Source organism: Mytilus trossulus, chromosome 12 (genome assembly GCF_036588685.1).
Source record: "Mytilus trossulus isolate FHL-02 chromosome 12, PNRI_Mtr1.1.1.hap1, whole genome shotgun sequence".
NCBI classification, from domain to species: domain Eukaryota; kingdom Metazoa; phylum Mollusca; class Bivalvia; order Mytilida; family Mytilidae; genus Mytilus; species Mytilus trossulus.
In genome coordinates, this window is record NC_086384.1 from 45,620,686 (window position 1) to 45,641,122 (window position 20,437).

A 20,437-nucleotide genomic window follows, 5' to 3' on the forward strand; every position below is an offset into this window, starting at 1 on the left:
TATAGTATGTATAGATACATGTATGTAGCATGAATAATAATAAAAATAAAACAATCGTTAGGCAAAGGAAACAAAAGTAACCAGGAAGAAAGCTTTTTTCCCAGAGTATTATTTTTTTTCAGCAACCTTTTATTTTATCATAATGGCACCAATATTCACACGCTTGTTTTATTTTAAAGTTTTGTGCCAATCTGGACTGGACGGTGGAACCAAACAGCAGCTATAAAGTGATTTAGCTCCCATTGAAATCTGTTTTTCAGGAAGCATGACAAAGCAAGTATTCTGTCTTCTAAACTGCAAAAATCTGTAACGCAAACATTGATATAACGCAAAAAGTACAAAGCACAATTCTTCAATTCTAAATTGCAGGACTCTTCTGACAAACACACGCACTGAAGTACACTCCAAAAAGATCAAATAACTCTCACCTTGTAAAAAAATCATTGAACGAGAAGACCCGAGATAAACTCTCATAATTCATTTAAAACTGAATAAAATAAATAATATAAATCTTTATCAAAATTAGTTTGCTTGTTTTCTGCGAATACACAAGGCAGTTGTCGGCTACGTATAAAATTTAAAATATTTTGATTGTGTGAGGTCTCAAAATTAGAACATATCTGCACTAACGTGCATTCTTTGGTCAAGACGTACATGATTTATATATATACGTTGATTGTGGTGAACTAGCGTTCATTAACTACGATTAATTTTATGTCGATATTTTGTGAAGATTTTATTCCTCTTACTAATCGTTATATGAAGGAAATTCGAAACAAATGTTTTCAAAGTTTGTTCTTGTTTTATGCTGTTACAATAGTTATTAGAGGTACCAGGATTATAATATAGTAAGCCAGACGCGCTTTTCGTCTACATAAGACCCATCAGTGACGTTTAGATCAAAATAGTTATAAAGCCAATCAATTACAAAGTTGAAAAGCATTTAAGACCAAAATTCCAAAAAGTTGTGCCATATACGGCTAAGTTATAAAATCCCGAGGGTATATGAGATGCAAGCAATGACTGAAATATAGATACTCTAGTTTAGTTTAGTTTAAACATATTTTACTGTTCCAAAAAGACAAATGAATTAAACGCATGTTTTTCAACTTAGTAACGTCTTCTCCATAATCCTGTGATAGTACATCATCTATAGACCTTTGAATTGGAGGGTTATATAAAAATCAAGGCATTTTCTATCATCAGAGTATACATAATCACTTCCTTTAGGGCATTTCTTGGTTTGTTTTATGTAAATTCTTTCCTTTTATTTCGATTTTTTTTATTTGTTTACTTCTTTCTATTCTTATAGCTATGTTTTTTAAAATTCTATCCTTTGTTTTATTGTTCCTTGAAACGAAAACAAATAACAGCTGTTTTTCTTCAAAATTTAGGAACACGTCAATAATCTGAGGATATTAGTTTCATTTTCCTTTCGACAAATCGACCTTGCTTAATGATTGTCATTCTTCTTCGTGATATCATTAAAGGGGCATTAAATGTCGAACTCATATTTAAAGTATACTAAAACGAATATTCAAATAACATCAAGTTTAAAAAAAGAGGAAACATACATTTTAAATGTGCTCGATAATACATATAAGAATTTCATGTATATTTAAGACTAGACTCCATTTAGTTACCAATTGAGATGACCGCCGAAGGCTGCCGAAAGTCACATAATTCGATATAAACATAAATATTAATACATAATGACGTAGTGCAATTGGATTTTCCTATGTCTGTTTTATTTAATTAAGTAATACGTTAGAAAATTAGTTTCTTGTCAATGGATTAAATTGAAGGTCTTTTTAATACAGATGTAATGAGGTCGAATCCTTCACTGGCAAGTGAATAATTCATAAGCGATGTTTCTTTGCTTATTTTTGTTCAAAACAGTACCAAAATTGCTGCTGCTGCAATTATTTTCCATGTTCCATGGACTGTGCAATTGGGTAAACATTTAATTTGGCATTAAAATTAGAAAGATTATACTACAGGGAACATGTGTACAATGTTTCAAGTTGATTGGACTTCAATTTCATCAAAAACTAACTTGACCAAAAACTTTAACCTGAAACTCCCACTTTCATTTTCTATTATAAGGGGACCGTGAAATTGGGAGTAAAAGTATAATTTGGCTTTAAAATTAGAAAGATCATATCATAAGCAACAAGTGTACCAAGTTTCAAGTTGGTTGGACTTCAGCTTAATCAAAAACTACCTTGACCAAAAACTTTAATTTGAAGCAGGACGGACGAACGGACGGACGGACGAACGAACGGACGAACGGAGCCACAGACCAGAAAACATAATGCCCCTCTACTATCGTAGGTCGGGCATAACAATTATATTATTTTTTTCACATCTCGTAGCTTGTACCCCTATAAATAATTTGCACATTATTGGAGGTGTATATTGGGTTAATGGAATAGAAAATAATGGGGAAAATATTCAGAATAAATACCAAGAAAAAAAGGTATTAAAGAATTAACTAAAAAAAGGTAAATAAAAGAAAGAATAGTCGAAGAGAATAGTGCTAAAATATAAAGAATACAGAATCAAGGGAAATAATTTAAAGAATATAGAAAAAAGACCAAAAAAAATTAAAAAAATGAGGAATCCCTTTCCAGAACCTCATTTTTTCTGTAATGTATTTTAACGAGTGAAACTAGACATTTACTTATTTCAGAAAATGACGAAGAAAAAAATAGTGAGAGGATGAAAATAACTTTATATTAAAATTCTAGATGAATCCGACGCTATCAAAATCAGGAACTTTCAATTAAAAAATTAAAAACAATTGATCTTTAATACACAATGACTGTCAGTACACAATAAATAAGGGAAATCGGTATGAGTGACAATTTGATAACTTTCCATCCAAATACAATGTATTAAATGTAAACCATTATAGGTAAAAGTAAGGCCTTCACATTGGAGTCTTGACTCACACAGAACAGCAAGATATAAAGAGCCCAAATGACTAGTGTAAAACAAGAACACCGACGGTCTAATCTAACATATATAACACGAAAACTAGAAGCACATATTAACCACACCAACAAACGACAACCATGCAACAAAAAGCTATAAGGGCCATATACTAGTACTGAACAATTTCGTTTTTTAAGTACACAAATTTATAATTTTTCATTTGCAATACATTTATTTTAATAAAATAAGATAGGTCATTTAAACAACTAAAACACACTTTGGTTTATGTATTAATTTTAAACTCTTTTGAACAACAGCTGGTGTAGATTGATTTCACGTTAAATCTGAAAATCGCAACAAAGAAAAAAATATGGATAAAAAATTCGTTAAGACAAAAATAACTGATAAAATCAAGGAAAACAAAGTCATAACATCGATCAACCACAAGTACTTCAACGTAATAACGTTATTTGTCAATGAAACCAAATTGCAGTCTTTTCTTTCACAATAAAGAAAAGAATCTGTAGTCGATTGAAATTATAAAATGTATACATAGATATCGGAATATGTGGTATGAGTGCAAATGAGACAACTCTTCATCAAAATACGGTATTCAATACGGAGTCCAGGCATACATCGAACTGAAAACTATAAAGGGCCCCAAACATTACTAGTGTAAAACTATCTAAACAGGAAAACCAACTGTCTAATTTATATAATACGAGACACGGGAAACATTTAGGAATCACATAAACAGACAACAACCACTGAACAACAGGTTCCTGACCTATACATACATAATTATATGTTTAATTATTAGGATATTTTTCTATATTGGTTTTATTTTGTTAGGATTTTTTTTATATATCAAATGAATTTGGAACAGATTGTCATATTCACCGGGGGAAAAAAGTGGACATTGACCCCACTATAGTCTTGTACATGTACATGTAATTCGTTTTAGCAAAAATGTGTTATTATATGATTGCCCACCTATGAATATCAGTTGTTCAAAGGGCATGACAACCCATCTATTTATCTCATCAAAAGACCGTTACTATGGTGTTAAACTTTAATGTTTTGTTTCTGTTGTGTCGTTGTTCTTCCTATTAGGGAGCAATTAAAGGTAAGGGAGAGGGGGTCTTTGTGTTTGTGTTTGTGATTGCCCACCTATGAATATCAGTTGTTCAAAGGGCATGACAACCCATCTATTTATCTCATCAAAATACTGTTACTGTGTTAAACTTTAATGTTTTGTTTCTGTTGTGTCGTTGTTCTTCCTATTAGGGAGCAATTAAAGGTAAGGGAGAGGGGGTCTTTGTGTTTAAACTCGCGACATTTTGTATGTACCTGTCCAAAGCCGTGGGCCTGTAATTTACTGATTTTCTTTTTTTGCTGTATATCTTTTTTTTAATTTATTGTTTTTCTGCATAAATCAGGTTGTTACTTTTCTCGAGTGATTCATATCATGTGACTTTTTATAGTGTGTTGTGCTGTAAGAAATTTGCGCATTTACAAGACTGTAAGTTGAGATATATAGCTATTAACTTCTATATTTCACTGGTGAAAACTCTTATTGGCAGTTTGACCACATCTTCTTGTTATTTTCATTTCTATATTAGGGAAAATGTTAACACTGAATAAAATGATATATTATTATATAATCGTTTATTAACAAAAGTTAAAAAATTCATAATAATTTACAAATAATCACTATTTAACATTCTTCAATGAACGATTGTGATGACGTAATAACTCTTTATCAATATTATAACAGACGTAAATAACTATTGATTATGTCACCTTTAGTATAAGAAGTGTAAAATTAATTGATTAATTGTTGGTTTTCAAATGTCCAGTGGCAAATATTTCATGCATTTTTAGAACCAGAGCAAATTATCAAGAAATACAATAGGTAGGTTCTGTAATTGTGGCCATCCGGAATGAAAGTCCGAGAAAGTCGGACTGCTACTGGTAAAAGTTAGGATATATTGAATAGGGACAGAAATATTGACCTGCAACAGGTCATTTACGGACCTCAAATAGTGTCCATAAATATACACGAGTCATATAGGTCTCCCTTTTTTCAACAAGGATATATAAGTTCAATCATTTACGTGGAAATTTAATTTAATTTTAGATTAAAAGACATAAAAACACGTGTTCACAGGTAAACACGTTTTAAGTCCATGTATATTTACAAGATATGGTAGCTTTTTGTTTGCACAATAGCCTTTTAAATTTTGTAAAGGTATATCATATTTATTTACTTTGAATGAATAGTATGTAATTAAATCAGCTGGTAGGTAGTCTACGGCCATACTACACGAGTACATATGATCGAATATAAACAAGGTAAGAGTTTGTGTTTGTGTGTGTGTGTGAGGGAGGGGGGGAGATGCTAGTATGGTATACATGCGACTATGTTTTTTTTATTCCAAATATGATCAGTCATTTATTTTTCACCATATATACGAATAATGATGTAGGTTAACACTTTGATCTTGATACTCGACAAATACTTACATAAATATATGGATATGTGATATAATTGCCAATAAGACCAACTGTCTGTTAAAACTACAGGTCACCGTATGGCCTTCACAGTGAGCGAAAGCAATACTAATTTATTACGGCCGCAATATAACAAAATACGAAACAAAGGCATAAGAGTAAACCAACGGAACTTCATAATTCTCAATATAATCAATGAAAACAATTATGGCAGACATCAACCAACGACAACTGTTACGAACATGTACGACATCGTTAAGACAATATTAGGACATTCCAGATCAATGACTTTTTCACTTTAAGTGTCTTAGGGACAACATCAGAAGTTCAATGTAGGATAAAAAAAAAATCACTATTTTTTTTCACTGACCCCCTCCCATCCCCCTCTTAACTTAATTTGTGAAAAATTGATTGACCAATAGGGATAGATGTAAAAATAATTTTTAGATATACAAAAGTTGCAGCATGATTCCCCCCCCCCCCCATCCCCTAAACTATTTTTTTAAGTTTTTATACTACACCGATCTTTTGATGTCGCCCCTTAGCGCTGTCTGATCTTAAACGGGAGCCATAATCGGCACTTTCTGAACGCCACATTGAATTCGTTTATTTCCTACAAATTACAATATACGTTTGTAATAATATTAATTTAATAAATTTGAAATTCACTACAGATTATTTTTTTCTAGTAATGAATACACAATCTGATAAATGTGGGATCGGCAGATGTCAACCAAAAAGTCTCCAGTATTGTGCGACCATTGCTTGTTTTACAGGCATCTACAGTTTATCCAGTTTGACGACATCCACTCTTTCAATTTATATAAGTTCGCAGATAACAACCCTAGAAAAACAATTTGGCTTTAATAGTTCTCAAAGTGGGTTTTTGTTAAGTTGTAATGACATTGGTTTCTTGTTGTTGACACTATTTGTTAGCTATAGAGCAACAACTGCGCATATACCACGTGCACTAGGTTTATCAACAGTACTTTATGGATTTGCCGGCATTTTGTGTTCCTTTGCATATTTTCTAATGCCGAGTCATCAAAGTAGAACAGAAACAACAAACAAAACAAGTTTTGAGCCAACAGATTCTTTACAGTTGTGCAATTTTAAGAACTTAACGTCATACGATACAGACCAGTGTGAAAGCGAGGCCCCTAAAGCTGTAGGTACAGCAACCGCATTTACACCTTATGCAATGGCCATCATAGCGATTGGTATGGTATTGCAAGGTATTGGGAAGTCTCCAAGGACGCCATATGTTTCTTACTACGTTGATGAAAATGTCGAGAAAAGGAAAACATCTATTTATCTTGGTAAGTTAACAAATCAAGGATTTTCGCTATTCTGTTCCAAACTAACGAGCTTATAAAAAGGACTGTCCTAAAATGATTGTATATAAATAGTGGAAATTAAAAAGCAAAATAAACAAAAAAACAAACCAAAACGTGAAGGGCCGGAGTACTTGCTTTTCGGCATATACATGTAAGTCATTGAAAATTTGGCTGGAACTGCATAACATGACAAGGGTTTTATAAGATTTTCAATTATAGCTTTTTAATCTAAGAGTTATTAAATTATAGAAACCAAAGTAGGTGTTAGCGGGCTAATTTTTTTTAAATAATTAATCCATTATTTGACTTTTTACATATTTTTTTTCAAAAGTATTTTCATGATATTATGTACATTGTGTACCTATTTTTCCTTTAATTTTTAGGTATAATAATTACAGTTGGTATTTTTGGACCAGCACTGGCGTTTGCATTAGGAGCAGTTTTTAGTAATATATACGTTACATTAGAAGGTATGATTTGTGGGCTTCACTCGTTTAAATAAAAATTAAAATCAAGCATAGGAAACGCAAGATAACACAATTTAAATGCGATACCAGAGGTAAAGTTTAGAGTAATTTAAACTAGTTGAAGTCTATTATAACATTCTGGTTTGACTGTCACAAGTCAATAACAGTCAAAAGGTTTTTTTCAAACGGTTTTTTTAATGTATAAATATGTTTTGGTACCGGCTGTTTCCACAATAAAATAATATCTTAACATAGATAATTTAGATAACGGAAATTTGACACTGTCAGAGGATCCGAATCGTAAAATAATGTATATATTTTCTGAATTCAATACATGAATATAAATTTTGATTTATTTAAGATTATAATGAGATTAAAATTTTTTGTATGTAACCTGTATACAATATAGTCGTCTTTTAAGGGTCTATTTAAGATAATAGCTAAAATTCAGAATTTCGCGTAACGTTTTTGGAATTTTGGTTCCTCAATGCTCTTCAAATTTGTACTTGTTTGGCTTTATAAATATTTTGATATTAGCGTCACCGATGAGTCTTATGTAGACGAAACGCGCGTCTGGCGTACTGGATTATAATCCTGGTACCTTTGATAACTAATTCCATTGTTCAACTGAACCCTATGCGTAATATAACCATAGACAAACTGACCACTGTATGCTACCAGACCTAATCACAGTTAAACTGAAAACTGTATGTACTTTGACCTATAATAATGGTGTACTTCTACAAATTGTGACTTTCATGAAGAGTTGTCTCATTTGCACTCATACCACATATTCTTATATCTATATAGTTAAACTGAACACTGTATGAAACTTAACCATTGATAGTGAAACTGAATACTGTGCGTAACCTAACCATAGTTAAACTGACCTAGTAGTTAAAGTAATGCACTATCTTGTTAATTCTAAGTACTTTTCAATGTCGAGATACAGTATGCTCTAAAATTTGGTAAATATTTTTTAATATTTCGATATGTCACGTGACTAGAAGTTGCACAATTTACACGAATCCCTATATATACATTCTTTCGTACGCCGAAGCCAATTTCCAACAGAAATAAACCATGACTATCATCTGCATATTTTGTTCATACATAGATAATACATTGTTTGATATTTATTTTAGATGTTACCATTACACCTAGGGATCCACGCTGGATAGGGGCATGGTGGTTAGGCTTCCTCATTTTTGGAATTATAAGCATAGTGATATCTTTGCCGTTGTTTTGTTTTCCAAAGCGCTACCAATCAAACAAGGAAGTAATAAAAACCGAACCAAAGAAAGATGTTAAATTTCTCAGTCATATAAAAGGTCAGTCAAAATTTGCTTTTATATTTCTGGCATACTAACATACTTTTAATACAGAGGTGAACGATACATAACGGATACAAAAACGCATATGTCGAACTTAAGCTGACAACGCCACTACAAAAAGTGGAAAAGACCAAGAGAAAACTTAAGACTGAGCAACACGAACCCCACCAAAAACCTGGGGTCCTTGTTTTCTCAGGTGTTGAAAGAGTAATAAGATCCCGCTCCATTTTATTACATTATTGAATACACGAAGATTTACTTATTTCATAATGATCGCATTATAAGGTGCCTTAAATTGAGCCAAGCATTCATAAAAAGCTGTATAACTTTGATAACTGAAATATGTTTGGGTAATTGAATGTATCACAACAGTTAAGTAACAAGAAGTATCAAAGTATCTGTAATTCTACGGTCTACTCTCCAAAGATAGCTTCGAGATGCCTTGTCTGTAATACAGGAAATGAATTTAAAATGTATCCTATATTTCTTTTCATAACGATAAAGAACTTGTCTGAAATAAATTGATTTGACACCTGATTTCTATAATAATTGTAACTCTTTTTTGACTTCTAAATATCGTTTGATTTTCAACTGTGTCATTGATCGAGAATTACTTTTACAGCTGACGTATGTATACACATATAAAAAGAAGATGTGGTAGGATTCCCAATGAGACAACTTTCCACTAGAGACCAAAATGACACAGTCATTAGCAACTATAGGTCACCGTACGGCCTTCAACAATGAGCAAAGCCCATACCGCATAATCAGCTGTAAAAGGCCCCGAAATTGCAGTCATTAATGATGATACCGCCTTCACATACCCTATCCTATTGACCTTATTAGGGATAATTTAAAGATTTTCTTAAAAGGATTTCTATTGCAGGATTTATTAGCACTGTACTACGTCTATTTAGGAACGGTTGCTTCACCTTTTCTATCCTGGGAAGCTGCTTACAAATGTTCTTTGTATCGGGTATGATTTCATTCATGCCAAAGTTTTTAGAAACACAGTTTACTATACCCACGTGGCATGCTAATTTATTAATGGGTAAGTCTATCTGATTGTATATGCATTGAATAACCATATTTTCACCCAGACTGATGTTAAAAATGTTGTTTTATTCTCAGAAAAGCTTCTTCTTGGTATGGTTGAACTAATTAAAATATAAGACGTTTGAATAAATAACACAAAACCGACAAGTGGACACAAAAATGAAATATACCCCAAAGGACGCAGGTACTTGTTAATCCTGTATTTTTTTGCGGCATATATCCCCTTACAGTTTTATAACATTTTCTGCTGACAATACATGCTCCATTATTGCTGGTATTAATTTTTCAAAAGAGAAGAGACATTATCATAACTTTTATGCGTATGTGTCAAACGTCCACAAACAAGTAATACAATGGAGATTGTTGGTGGCTTTAACATTACAAAATGAGTTGTCTTCCTTTTACTAAGAAAAATATCTAATAAAATAAAACATACGGCGATGCGGTAAATGACGAGGATGCGCAAAACCAATGCCGTTAAGTCATTTATGGCAGCCACTTTATGAAAAAATGTAAGAGAAATAACATTGAAGACAGATAGCAACAAACAACACTATTTACATTGGACAGGCATCATAGCAATGGCGGAGTAAACATGTTTATGAACACTCAACTATTCCGCGAACCTGTTACAGCTGTGTACATTGTATCACCGCATATCAAGAAAAAAAACAACCCTCAACCCATATGGAATGAAAAAATGTGGTAAAGATTTGTAAAGAGTTTCCCGTATGACGGATACATTCAAATCTAGAAAAGGGCAATGTTGCTGTTAATATTAAATTTATGCAATGGAAGATTACTTAATTAAGATTATATATAAATCGAGAATTGTTGATTATCTGTATAGCACAAATATAACTCAATTAACGCTATCAAATATACCAATCAAATAAGATTTTGAAAGATCTTCGAGGAGTTGCGCTTTAACCATCCAAGAACAAGTCCATTATTAAAAGTGCACAATTTGGGCTAATTTTAATTTTTGAAACTCTAGATACAAAAAGTAAAATACAAAAATACCGAACTCCAAAGAAAACTCAATTCGTAAAGTTCCCTATCAAATGACAAAATCAAATGCTCAAACACTCCAAAGGAAAATATTAAAGCTAAATTGTTTATATATGTTATATCCTTAACTATAAAAGGTGATATTTTAAGTTATGAAATTGTTGTACAAAAACTAGTCTACAGAACAAAATGTTTGGTGTAAAAACTTTATAGAAGAGATAAAGTATTTTCCTTATATTATCCTTTCAAAGCTGTTTCATATATATGATAAATATCAAAAGGAAGATTTTTTTTTACAAACGAGAAATCATGTTAAATACAACAACTCTTATTGAAAATTATAAATTAGTTTATATGTATGATGGATCGAAAATTGACACTGTGGCATAAATAATGAAGTGAGGGTACACATCAGTTCACTTGTACCAATGACTGTGACTATACTATGATTTATTGTAAAAGTGAATTCAAGAGGCATGAAAAACATTTAAAGGATACAACAAAAGCTTTAGAATTTAAATATAAAAAGACATTTCATGAAGTGTAGATGGGGTGTCTGCGTATTCGACGATACCTTTTTTTCAATCTTTTTAATCATCTGTGTCAATGTACTTTCAAACGATATTCTAAAAGCTGGGTCACGATTTCGTTTTTTTCATTTTAAAGAATTGAAATTAGAGAAAACATATACAGTTGTATGTAATATATAACGTATTGAAGGCCGTACATTGACCTATAATGGTTTACTTTTATAAATTGTTATTTGGATGAAGAGTAGTCTCATACCAAAACTTCTTATATTTATACAAAGGGTTAAATGGTTTTTGTTTTAAATGATGATAGGTAAAATATTTTAAAACCAAAAATGCATTTTTGCAACTGCTATTTGTACACATATGAACCGAACCATTTAAAAGACAATGTAAATCATACTATTTACTTTTTGGTACACTTGTAAGTAATGGCGTACATTGGGTCTCTTATCAAAACAGACTAAGGATATATTATTTAATTTACACAGACGTAAAAAGGTAATGATATTGTTTTCTGTTCTCAAATAAATAAATATACCAATGAATATAAGAACAAATGCAGTTTCACTTGTCTCTTGGGGGTAATTTAGAGATACTTGTCTCTTGGGGGTAATTTAGAGATACATGTCTCTTGGGGGTAATTTAGAGATAGTAAGGATATGCATTCCCAAGGAATGTAATACCTTTGTTATATTTGACAAAAAAACTCGAAAATTTTGGTCTTCAATGCTCTTCTACATGTACTTTATTTTTTGCTTTTTGAAAGATTTTGCTTTTTGTGTCACTGGGAATTCTTTAGTTTACGAATTAACTCATCATAGATACCAGGACTAAAATTGGTTTATACGCCAGACGCGCGTTTCGTCTACAAAAGACTCATCAGTGAAGCTTGAATAAAAAAAAGTTAAAAAGGCCAAAAAAGTACGAAGTTGAAGAGCTTTGAGGACCAAAATTCCCAAAAGTGTTGCCAAATACAGCTAAGGTAATCTATGCCTGAGGTAGAAAAGCCTTAGTATTTAAAAAAAATCTAAATGTTTTAAGCAGTAAATTTATAATACACTATCTTATCATAATTAAAGTCTTGTATATATGATGAGTTTTAATTATCCTCTTCTGCTAAATGAAACATATCTTTTAGGTAAACAATAAATAAAGCACGCTTAGAATACGATTTTTATTTTACGATATGTGATATTGATTGTTTTAAACCTGTTGCATTTCGTGTTAAAATTCATTGTGATAAAAAAAAAAAAAAACAATGATGATTTAAACGAACTGCAATATCAATTTTTAGGTGGTCTCAATATCTGCTCTGCTTCACTTGGTACATTCATTGGTGGATTCATTGTATACAAATTTCGAATGACCCCATATGCATGCATGAAATTAGCACTGATTTTGACAGCCACTACAAGTTTCGCTCCACTAATTGGATTTTTTGTTGGATGCGATAACCCAGAAATAATCGGATACAACACAAAAAGGTACCTACTTTTTCGTTCTGTTTTGTTTTTGTTTTCATTGTGGTATATCATTTGTTATTTACACTTTTACTATTTATTGTTGCAGTAACATTTTTATCTTCTTTAGTGCCAACTGATGTTTGCTCGAAATCCTGATTCCACAATGAATTATTTGATTCCGTTGTGCGTCGCAAAAACTTTTTAAAAAAGTCAGATGATACAAAATGACCAAACAAAAAACATGAATCACTGTTTTTCAGACAACGCAGAACACTGATAAATATTTTCAGCTGAAACGTATGACTAGACAGATTTGGACCGATTTTTCCGAACTCTGAGACACTTAATGATAGGACATAAAAGATACAAGGACCATTGAGGATATTAATCTGATTTGTTTGTTTTTCGTGTCGTATTGTCGGCTCATGTCAAACGGATGGCATAATCGTCGCTGTTCTATTAACATTACATTAAGAAATCTTTCGATTTTGCTATTTGGTAAGGAACTTTCCGTTTTAAATTTAATTTGGAGTTCCGAACTTTTGTTATTTTACTTTTTATCTTAAAGCTTTAACAACTCTCTATCAGCTTTCTTCTGACTGGCTTATTTTGGATATGTGACTCTTAGTTCATTTCAAATTAAGGTGGCATTTTGAATTTTGATGATCGAATTTCAGTTATTAAATTTTGATCTTCAGATATTAAATCTCTAATTTCAAACTGGACTCGAGTAGAACTTTAATATATAGCAAGTAACAGCATTTGCATTCATATATCACAGATCAAATTTATTCGTTCAAAGTGTGTTAATTTTCGTTTTTTGATTGAGTTAAGCCTGCCAATTGACATTCTATCGTGTGTTTTTCTATGTTGTGATGTTATGCTATTGTTTCAGAAAAAGGGAGAAGGTTTGGTACCATTAAAACATTTAATCCCGCTGCAAATGTTTGCACCTGTCCTAAGTCAGGAATCTGATGTCGATAGTTGTCGTTTGTTTTTGTAATTTATACGTGTTTCTCGTTTCTCGTTTTTTTAATATAGATTAGACCGTTGGTTTTCCCGTTTCAATGGTTTTACACTAGTAATTTTGAGGCCCTTTATAGCTTGTTGTTCAGTGTGAGCCAAGGCTCCGTGCTGAATACCGTATATTGACATATAATGGTTTACTTTTATAAATTGTTATTTGGATGGAGAGTTGTCTCATTGGCACTCGCACCTCATCTTCCTATATCTATTAAACCGGTCCAAATGACATAGTATGCGAAAATCCTGCTGATCACAACATTTTCATGCGTGTGAAAAACATAACAACATTCATATTTTCATGTTCCTTTTTTGTAGCAATGTCAATGTAACAACTTGTATCGAAGACTGTAATTGTAACACGGATACTTATTTTCCTGTGTGTGGTTCGGACAACCGGAACTATTTTTCGTATTGTCACGCTGGGTGTATGGAACATAATGCAGAGGTCAGCTTATATAACTCGTAGACAAATAAACAGTAAATGTCCATTGCGTCATTCGGTCAAGGTTGCATTATATTTTTTCGAAGGTTCAATCATAAAACAAAATCAGCCGACCTTTCGTACAATCCAAAATATCTTTATTGAAGGTTGTTCATTATAAATGCTTGTTCATATAAAAATTTCTGTTGATTTCCATTGCGATTCTTCCCAGGATGGGAGTTTTGCTACATGAAAATAAGTTTCAAAATTGACGGTGTAAATATGAAATTGTAAAATCGAAAATTAAACAAAAGTATTGTTTAAATATGTGGTCCTTTCTCTAACCAAGATTTCCCCCAAAGGTAAGGTGAATAAGTCTTGTTGAACGCTTCGACCCTTTGCCATGATTGTCTGAATTTACTTCCTTTACATAGCCTTTGATAAAAAAAATCAATCACAAGGCAATGATACTATTTGATCCATAGCTGTGGCAAGAATAATGAGCGCTAGGTCATGTCCAAACACCGTTTTACCTACCCACTGCATCTCTCGGGCCCTTGTTGCTCCGAGTTCTTCTATAGATGACGCGTCTTAAAATGTAGTCGATTTAACTATGTACTGTCGCGTGGAGGCAATTTGGAAGTCTTTGATAGTGTAGAGGCTTTTTACTGGCAGGAATGTTTTATACACAACTTATGTTCACCCATTATTGAGTAAGCCATCGACAATAAAGAGTATAAACTCACCACTCTCACTAGACGCATACACAACCCCTGCTCTAGTTACTGATATTAAAAGAACATATTCTGGTGTATATGTAAAAGACGAAAATCCATTAAATCTTAACGAAACTGCAACACAGCACTGCCAATTTATCAAGCATATGTATTAATGTCTTTTTCAGGGATACACTAAGTGTAAATGTATCGGAGAAGACGCCACTGCTACACCAGGACTTTGTAAACCAGATTGCGATATGTTGTATGTTTATATATCACTGGTCTTTGTGTTCGCTATGTCGCAGACAATAGCTCTCATGCCTGAATATATATTTGTGATGAGGTAGTTTTTTTTATTTCACTTTTTATTTATATATTAAAACATTTTCCATCATTTTTATAGCAATTGCAAGCTACTATGTTATAAAAGGAAATTGATTTAATGAAGCTTATTGAATAATTATATATCCACAAAAGAAAGGAAATGTTTACCGAACCATTTAAATGCAACAGATTTCAATTCAAAAACTTATTTAACTCATAATTTACCGATAAAAAACTGCTAACAAACTATTTATCAGGAGTGTCTATTGCATACACACAAAAAAATGTGACTGAGAATCTTTGAATATTTCAAACCCTACTCTCTTTTATGAAAACATGAACAAAATTGTCAAATAATGAATTGCTACAAAGATGACTAGAAAGAAGATTTAAACACGAAAAAGAGAATCTGCGAAAAAAAAAGAAAGTTTGTGAACAGAAAGTATCTATTTTTTATCAGCTTGTTTTCGTCTTGCTTGTTCTGTTATCCCTGAAAATGATTTCGTCGTTGACCTTATTTGATCATATACCTTGCGACATTCAATGGCACTATTTCATAATCATATTTTCAAGGTGGTCCCTTACACTACAGTGAGATAACTCTGTTAAAATTAACTGAACGTTTTTGTCACGTTCTATTGTTAAGGAAATATTAAGCCTCTCAATGGCACACATAAGTTTTTTTTAACTGCTATATATCCACTGATTTCTTTCGGATAAATTGTGAGGTTAAAGTTTTTTCAAACTTTTATATTTTGTCAAAGGGTCAAAGTATATATTTTGATACAGTTTTATGAAAATTAAACGAGCCAAATTGATTTAAGTTAAGGTGTTTGATACCACCTTGAATTATCTCTTGTTGTTATCAATTAAATATGTATCTTATCGATATTCATATAATTTTAGTATTTATATTTAGTGACATAATTTTCAATGACAAACACCATACATGCTTTACTGTTAGACCCTTTTGTTGGTTTGCTTTCTGATTAATGTGTATCCCCTTGTATTCATATAGATATATTTCAAACATGCATTTCGATAACTATAGGGATCAGATCCCTCATAATGTATAACATAAAATAAAACAACGCGAAGAAAACAATTGGTATATGTGATAAACGCGTCTGTGAAATAGCATGTGCAACACATAAACTCATCATGCACTAAAAGTGAACAAGTAAATATAACAACAAAGATCAAAGATACCTGTCTTTAAAGCCTGAACCACAAACGCGCCTTTTCTCCATAGAAAAATCATCAGTGACGTTAAAATAAAAAAAAGTGGAAAATGCCAAATAAAGAACGAAGTAGATGAACATTGAGGACCCACAATTCTGAAAGGGGTTACACAATTAAACTAATGTAATCTATTCCTGGAGTTGAAACTACTATGTTTTTCTTATAATGTAAGGCTTTGTAAATAAGAAGTATATAAATGAAAATTAAAATTATTTAACAGCCATTTCGTGAATGACTGTAATATTTTTTTGTTTACTATATGAAGAAATAACATAAAAATCGTGGTATACACAGAATAAAATTTAAAAGTGTGAACCACATTTTTTTTTATCTTATTTTTAAAAGACAGAAAAAATATTACAGTCCTTCCTTATAATATAATTTTAAAGTCCATTTTGTATGAGTAAATCATGAAAAACGTTGATAACGTCACGGTTATACGACAAAATTATGTCAATGAGATGATAGACTAAATCGTTTCAGCAAATCAGAAGATTTGTTGCATCCAAAAATTAATTCCAAGAAAAGAATACTAAAAATATGCCTCTAACTCTATAGTCTTATAGATGGCACCATGAAATTATCTCAATAATTCTTACATGATATAACATTCCTCTCTCAATTTTCAAATGAATTTTTAGATGTGTGGATGACAAGGATAAAGCCATGGCACTTGCATTCAGATCTTTATTAGCCACAGTATTGGGTAAACATTATATTGTTCTGTATTTTTTACTTATTATACTGGAATCGCCACTTGTATATAAACGAGGGACGAAAGATGCCAGAGGAACAGTTAAACTTATAAACTGACAACACCTGGCTAAAAATAAAAGAAGACAAAAAGACCAACAATAGAACACATGACACAACATATAAAAGGATAAAAAAAAGGAACACGAACCCCACCAAAATCTAGCAGTGATTACAGGTGCTCCGGAAGGGTGAGCAGATCCTGCTTAGGTGGCACCCGTCGTGTTGCTTATGTGATAACAAATCCGGTAAAAAGTATAATTCGATAGGTCATATTCATGAAAGGGAAGGGGATTGTAGTTACGACGTAAGAAACATTTCCGATATCATTTGTGAAACGGTTATTCCATAACGGGAAATCAACTCGTGATGGCGTCCGTAAAATTTACAAGGGATGATTTCAACATCACCATTTGGAACTCTTGGTTTAATAACTTATCCACCACGCGCGTCATGTAGAAGTGAATGCAAAGACTGACCGACTCGCAGTCTTGGCAGTCGACATGAAAGAGGGGCAAAAGATACCAGAGGGACATTCAAACTCATAGATCAAAAATAAAAGGTCAACACCATGGCTTAAAAAGAAAAAGTCAAACGGAAACACAATTATACGCAAGACACAACATAGAAAACTGAACACAAAGCAACACAAACCCCACCAAAAACTGGGGGTATTCTCATGTGCTACAGAAAGTAAGAAGATCCTGCTCTGCCATACATGTATGTGGCACCGGTCGTATTGGTTATGTTTATACAAATCAAATAAATAATAGAAATCGGTAGCACTGTTGTGTGATTGATTTGTTTGAATATGATACAGTGCATCGATCAAGTGAAAAGCAGAGTATGAAAATTAAAATATATGGTATGTTTATCAATTAAACTATTCGCTACATATGATGAGAACATATGATGTAGACGGTATGCTGATATATAAATACTATGCAATCGTCCTACAATGTTAATTTCGTAAATGCATGATGGATTGCATTATTATCTCCGCGATTCAAGCTTAATGTTATATTTCTCTTATTTCAAAGGTTGGTTTCCAGGTCCGGTAATAGTAGGAAAAGTAGTTGATACATGTTGCCGATTATGGAATTCCAGTTGTGGTGGAACGGGCGCATGCGCTTTGTACGATTTAGTAGATTTTCGATATCGACGTCATGCATTAGATTTAGGTGTGAAATTGGTAGCAACTGTTTTCTCGTTCCTCGCTTTCATGTGTGCGAGAAATAGACAGGATCTTAAACAGAAACCAGTTAGTAAGTTTGAGAAAACAATAATACCGGAAGGGGAGGAGTTAATGGAGAAATCAACAGACGATGAACATATCAACGGAAACAGAAAATTTATAAATGGTCATTCGGCTTAAATGTTTATAATGTATGCAATACATATATCTTCAGTAAACAAGAATAAAATATTCCCCCTTGAAAGGTAAAATGAGCGTGCAATATACAAAAGTATCGGAATACAATATCGATTTGTTATACATGGATGTTTTGTCAATTTAGATGATTCGTATTTATAGAGCTATTGCTAGTGCAATATAATAGTCTACGCTTTTTGGGAAAATAAGTGCGTTCATCCTTACGTACATTGTTTGTATTTATTACACAAGTTTCTTTTTACTTTAAATGTAAGAAAACATATGTGTGCAAGAACCATTTGTACCGCGCATAAAAAAGTGTGCAATACTCATTCTTATCACACGTTACATAGCACGTACTTATTTTATATGATTTCATATTTTATTAAGATATTGTCATACACTGTATATATTCAATATAAGACATTTTTGTTTCTGTATATTTCGTAGCCTCCTTTTTAGTAAATGTGTTCATGTAGACTAGATTTTTTACGTAAGATATTGTCATGCAATAAAGTATTTACTTTTCATAAGTTTGTATTAAATGATTTGTTTTATGTATTTTGACAACGGGAAATATAGATAAACCTAATTTCATATTTTCTGCATTGGTGAAATATTATGTAATTTGCGATAAGATAAATAGTCCAGAGTATGCAGTAATAATTTCAGTCATTAAATTAGTATTAGATGCTACCAGTTGAGAATACTCCTAATTTTTCGCAAGAACACTGACAACCCTCGTCAATTTGAAATTCTGAATGGTGTAATGGTTTGACAAGCAGATCAGATATAACACAGTTTCCTGTGTGGTTTTCAGAGGTTGCTCCGTTAAATTTGAAATGAGTGTAATGTTGTTTTCATTATGTTAGTTGTTTTAACGTAGGTTAGTAGCAATCTGATGCTTTTATTAAGCTTCGGAAAAGACGTATTGAAATGAAACAACATTTATATCTTGTCAAACACGAACTGTGTGTCAACAGGCGGGAGTAAATGATGCAACTTAGGCTGTGTTCACACCAAACGCCATGTAGAGTAAACATGTTTACAATTAGTTTAGTGTAGTGTACACTTGTTTCACATTACATTTGTTCACTTCTATACACCTTGTTTAGCTACCTGTACATAAGATTTGTTCCCACTTGTAAACTATATGTCATTTAAATGTTCGATACGTAGGACTGAATTCAAAATTTTTGGACAATTTTTCTAGCGGTAAGGGAACAACCATTTGACTTCAAAAGGGGGGTGGGGTGGGAATGGAAATATTCCAATCCCCAATTTGATAAAAAAAAAATTAAAAAAAAATGGTCCTACAGATGATAAAAAAAATATTCTGAATCAAGAGTTTCCCCATACATTATAGTGTTAAATATTGAAAAAAAAGTATTTGATCATCAGCAACGAAAAAAAAGGAAGAAAAACGTACGTGCGTAAAAACATCTGACTCATTTAAAAAAAATAACCCTCCCCTTTTTTTAAGTTAAGTGGTTGCTACTTTATGAAAGCCATATTTATAATTTGCAGTAGTTTGAATATACTAGAAATGTCTCGATTACGCATTAGAAAACGTTAGCTGCAGCAGCGTGCTTACAGCCAAAAAAAAAAAAGGATTGAGATATAAGTGATCACTAAATTTTTATCTTTTCTGTTTGTTTCAAATGGTATTTCTTCTCCAATGAATATTTGGTAAAGGAATAGGGAAACGTTTTTTTTATTTATTTTAAGTGTTATTTAACGGATCTGTGATACTAGACAAACATTTCGTTTACCTCACACATTTTTTAGTCATGCATTTATGCGTGAATCGTTTGAGTAAAGACCAGTGGCGAATATTTCTGTGTATGTTAAGCAGATTCGGGAAGACCTTTTCAAATGAATGAGGCAGCAACTATTTACTTTGTTTTTGGTGGAGGGGGCGGGGGCTA

At 32.1% G+C, this 20,437-nt stretch overlaps 1 protein-coding gene across 1 annotated transcript; it reads left to right on the forward strand.

Moving 5' to 3' along the window:
* Positions 1-5,200: 5,200 nt before the first annotated feature.
* On the forward strand, positions 5,201-19,042 carry LOC134692670 (solute carrier organic anion transporter family member 2A1-like). Its single transcript, XM_063553138.1, has 10 exons — positions 5,201-5,292; positions 6,141-6,770; positions 7,172-7,258; positions 8,401-8,586; positions 9,476-9,640; positions 12,484-12,673; positions 13,994-14,123; positions 15,004-15,161; positions 17,026-17,090; positions 18,178-19,042. Exons 1-10 carry the CDS (start codon positions 5,274-5,276, stop codon positions 18,510-18,512), a joined length of 1,965 nt encoding a protein of 654 aa, XP_063409208.1. The 5' UTR covers positions 5,201-5,273; the 3' UTR covers positions 18,513-19,042.
* Positions 19,043-20,437: the final 1,395 nt, after the last annotated feature.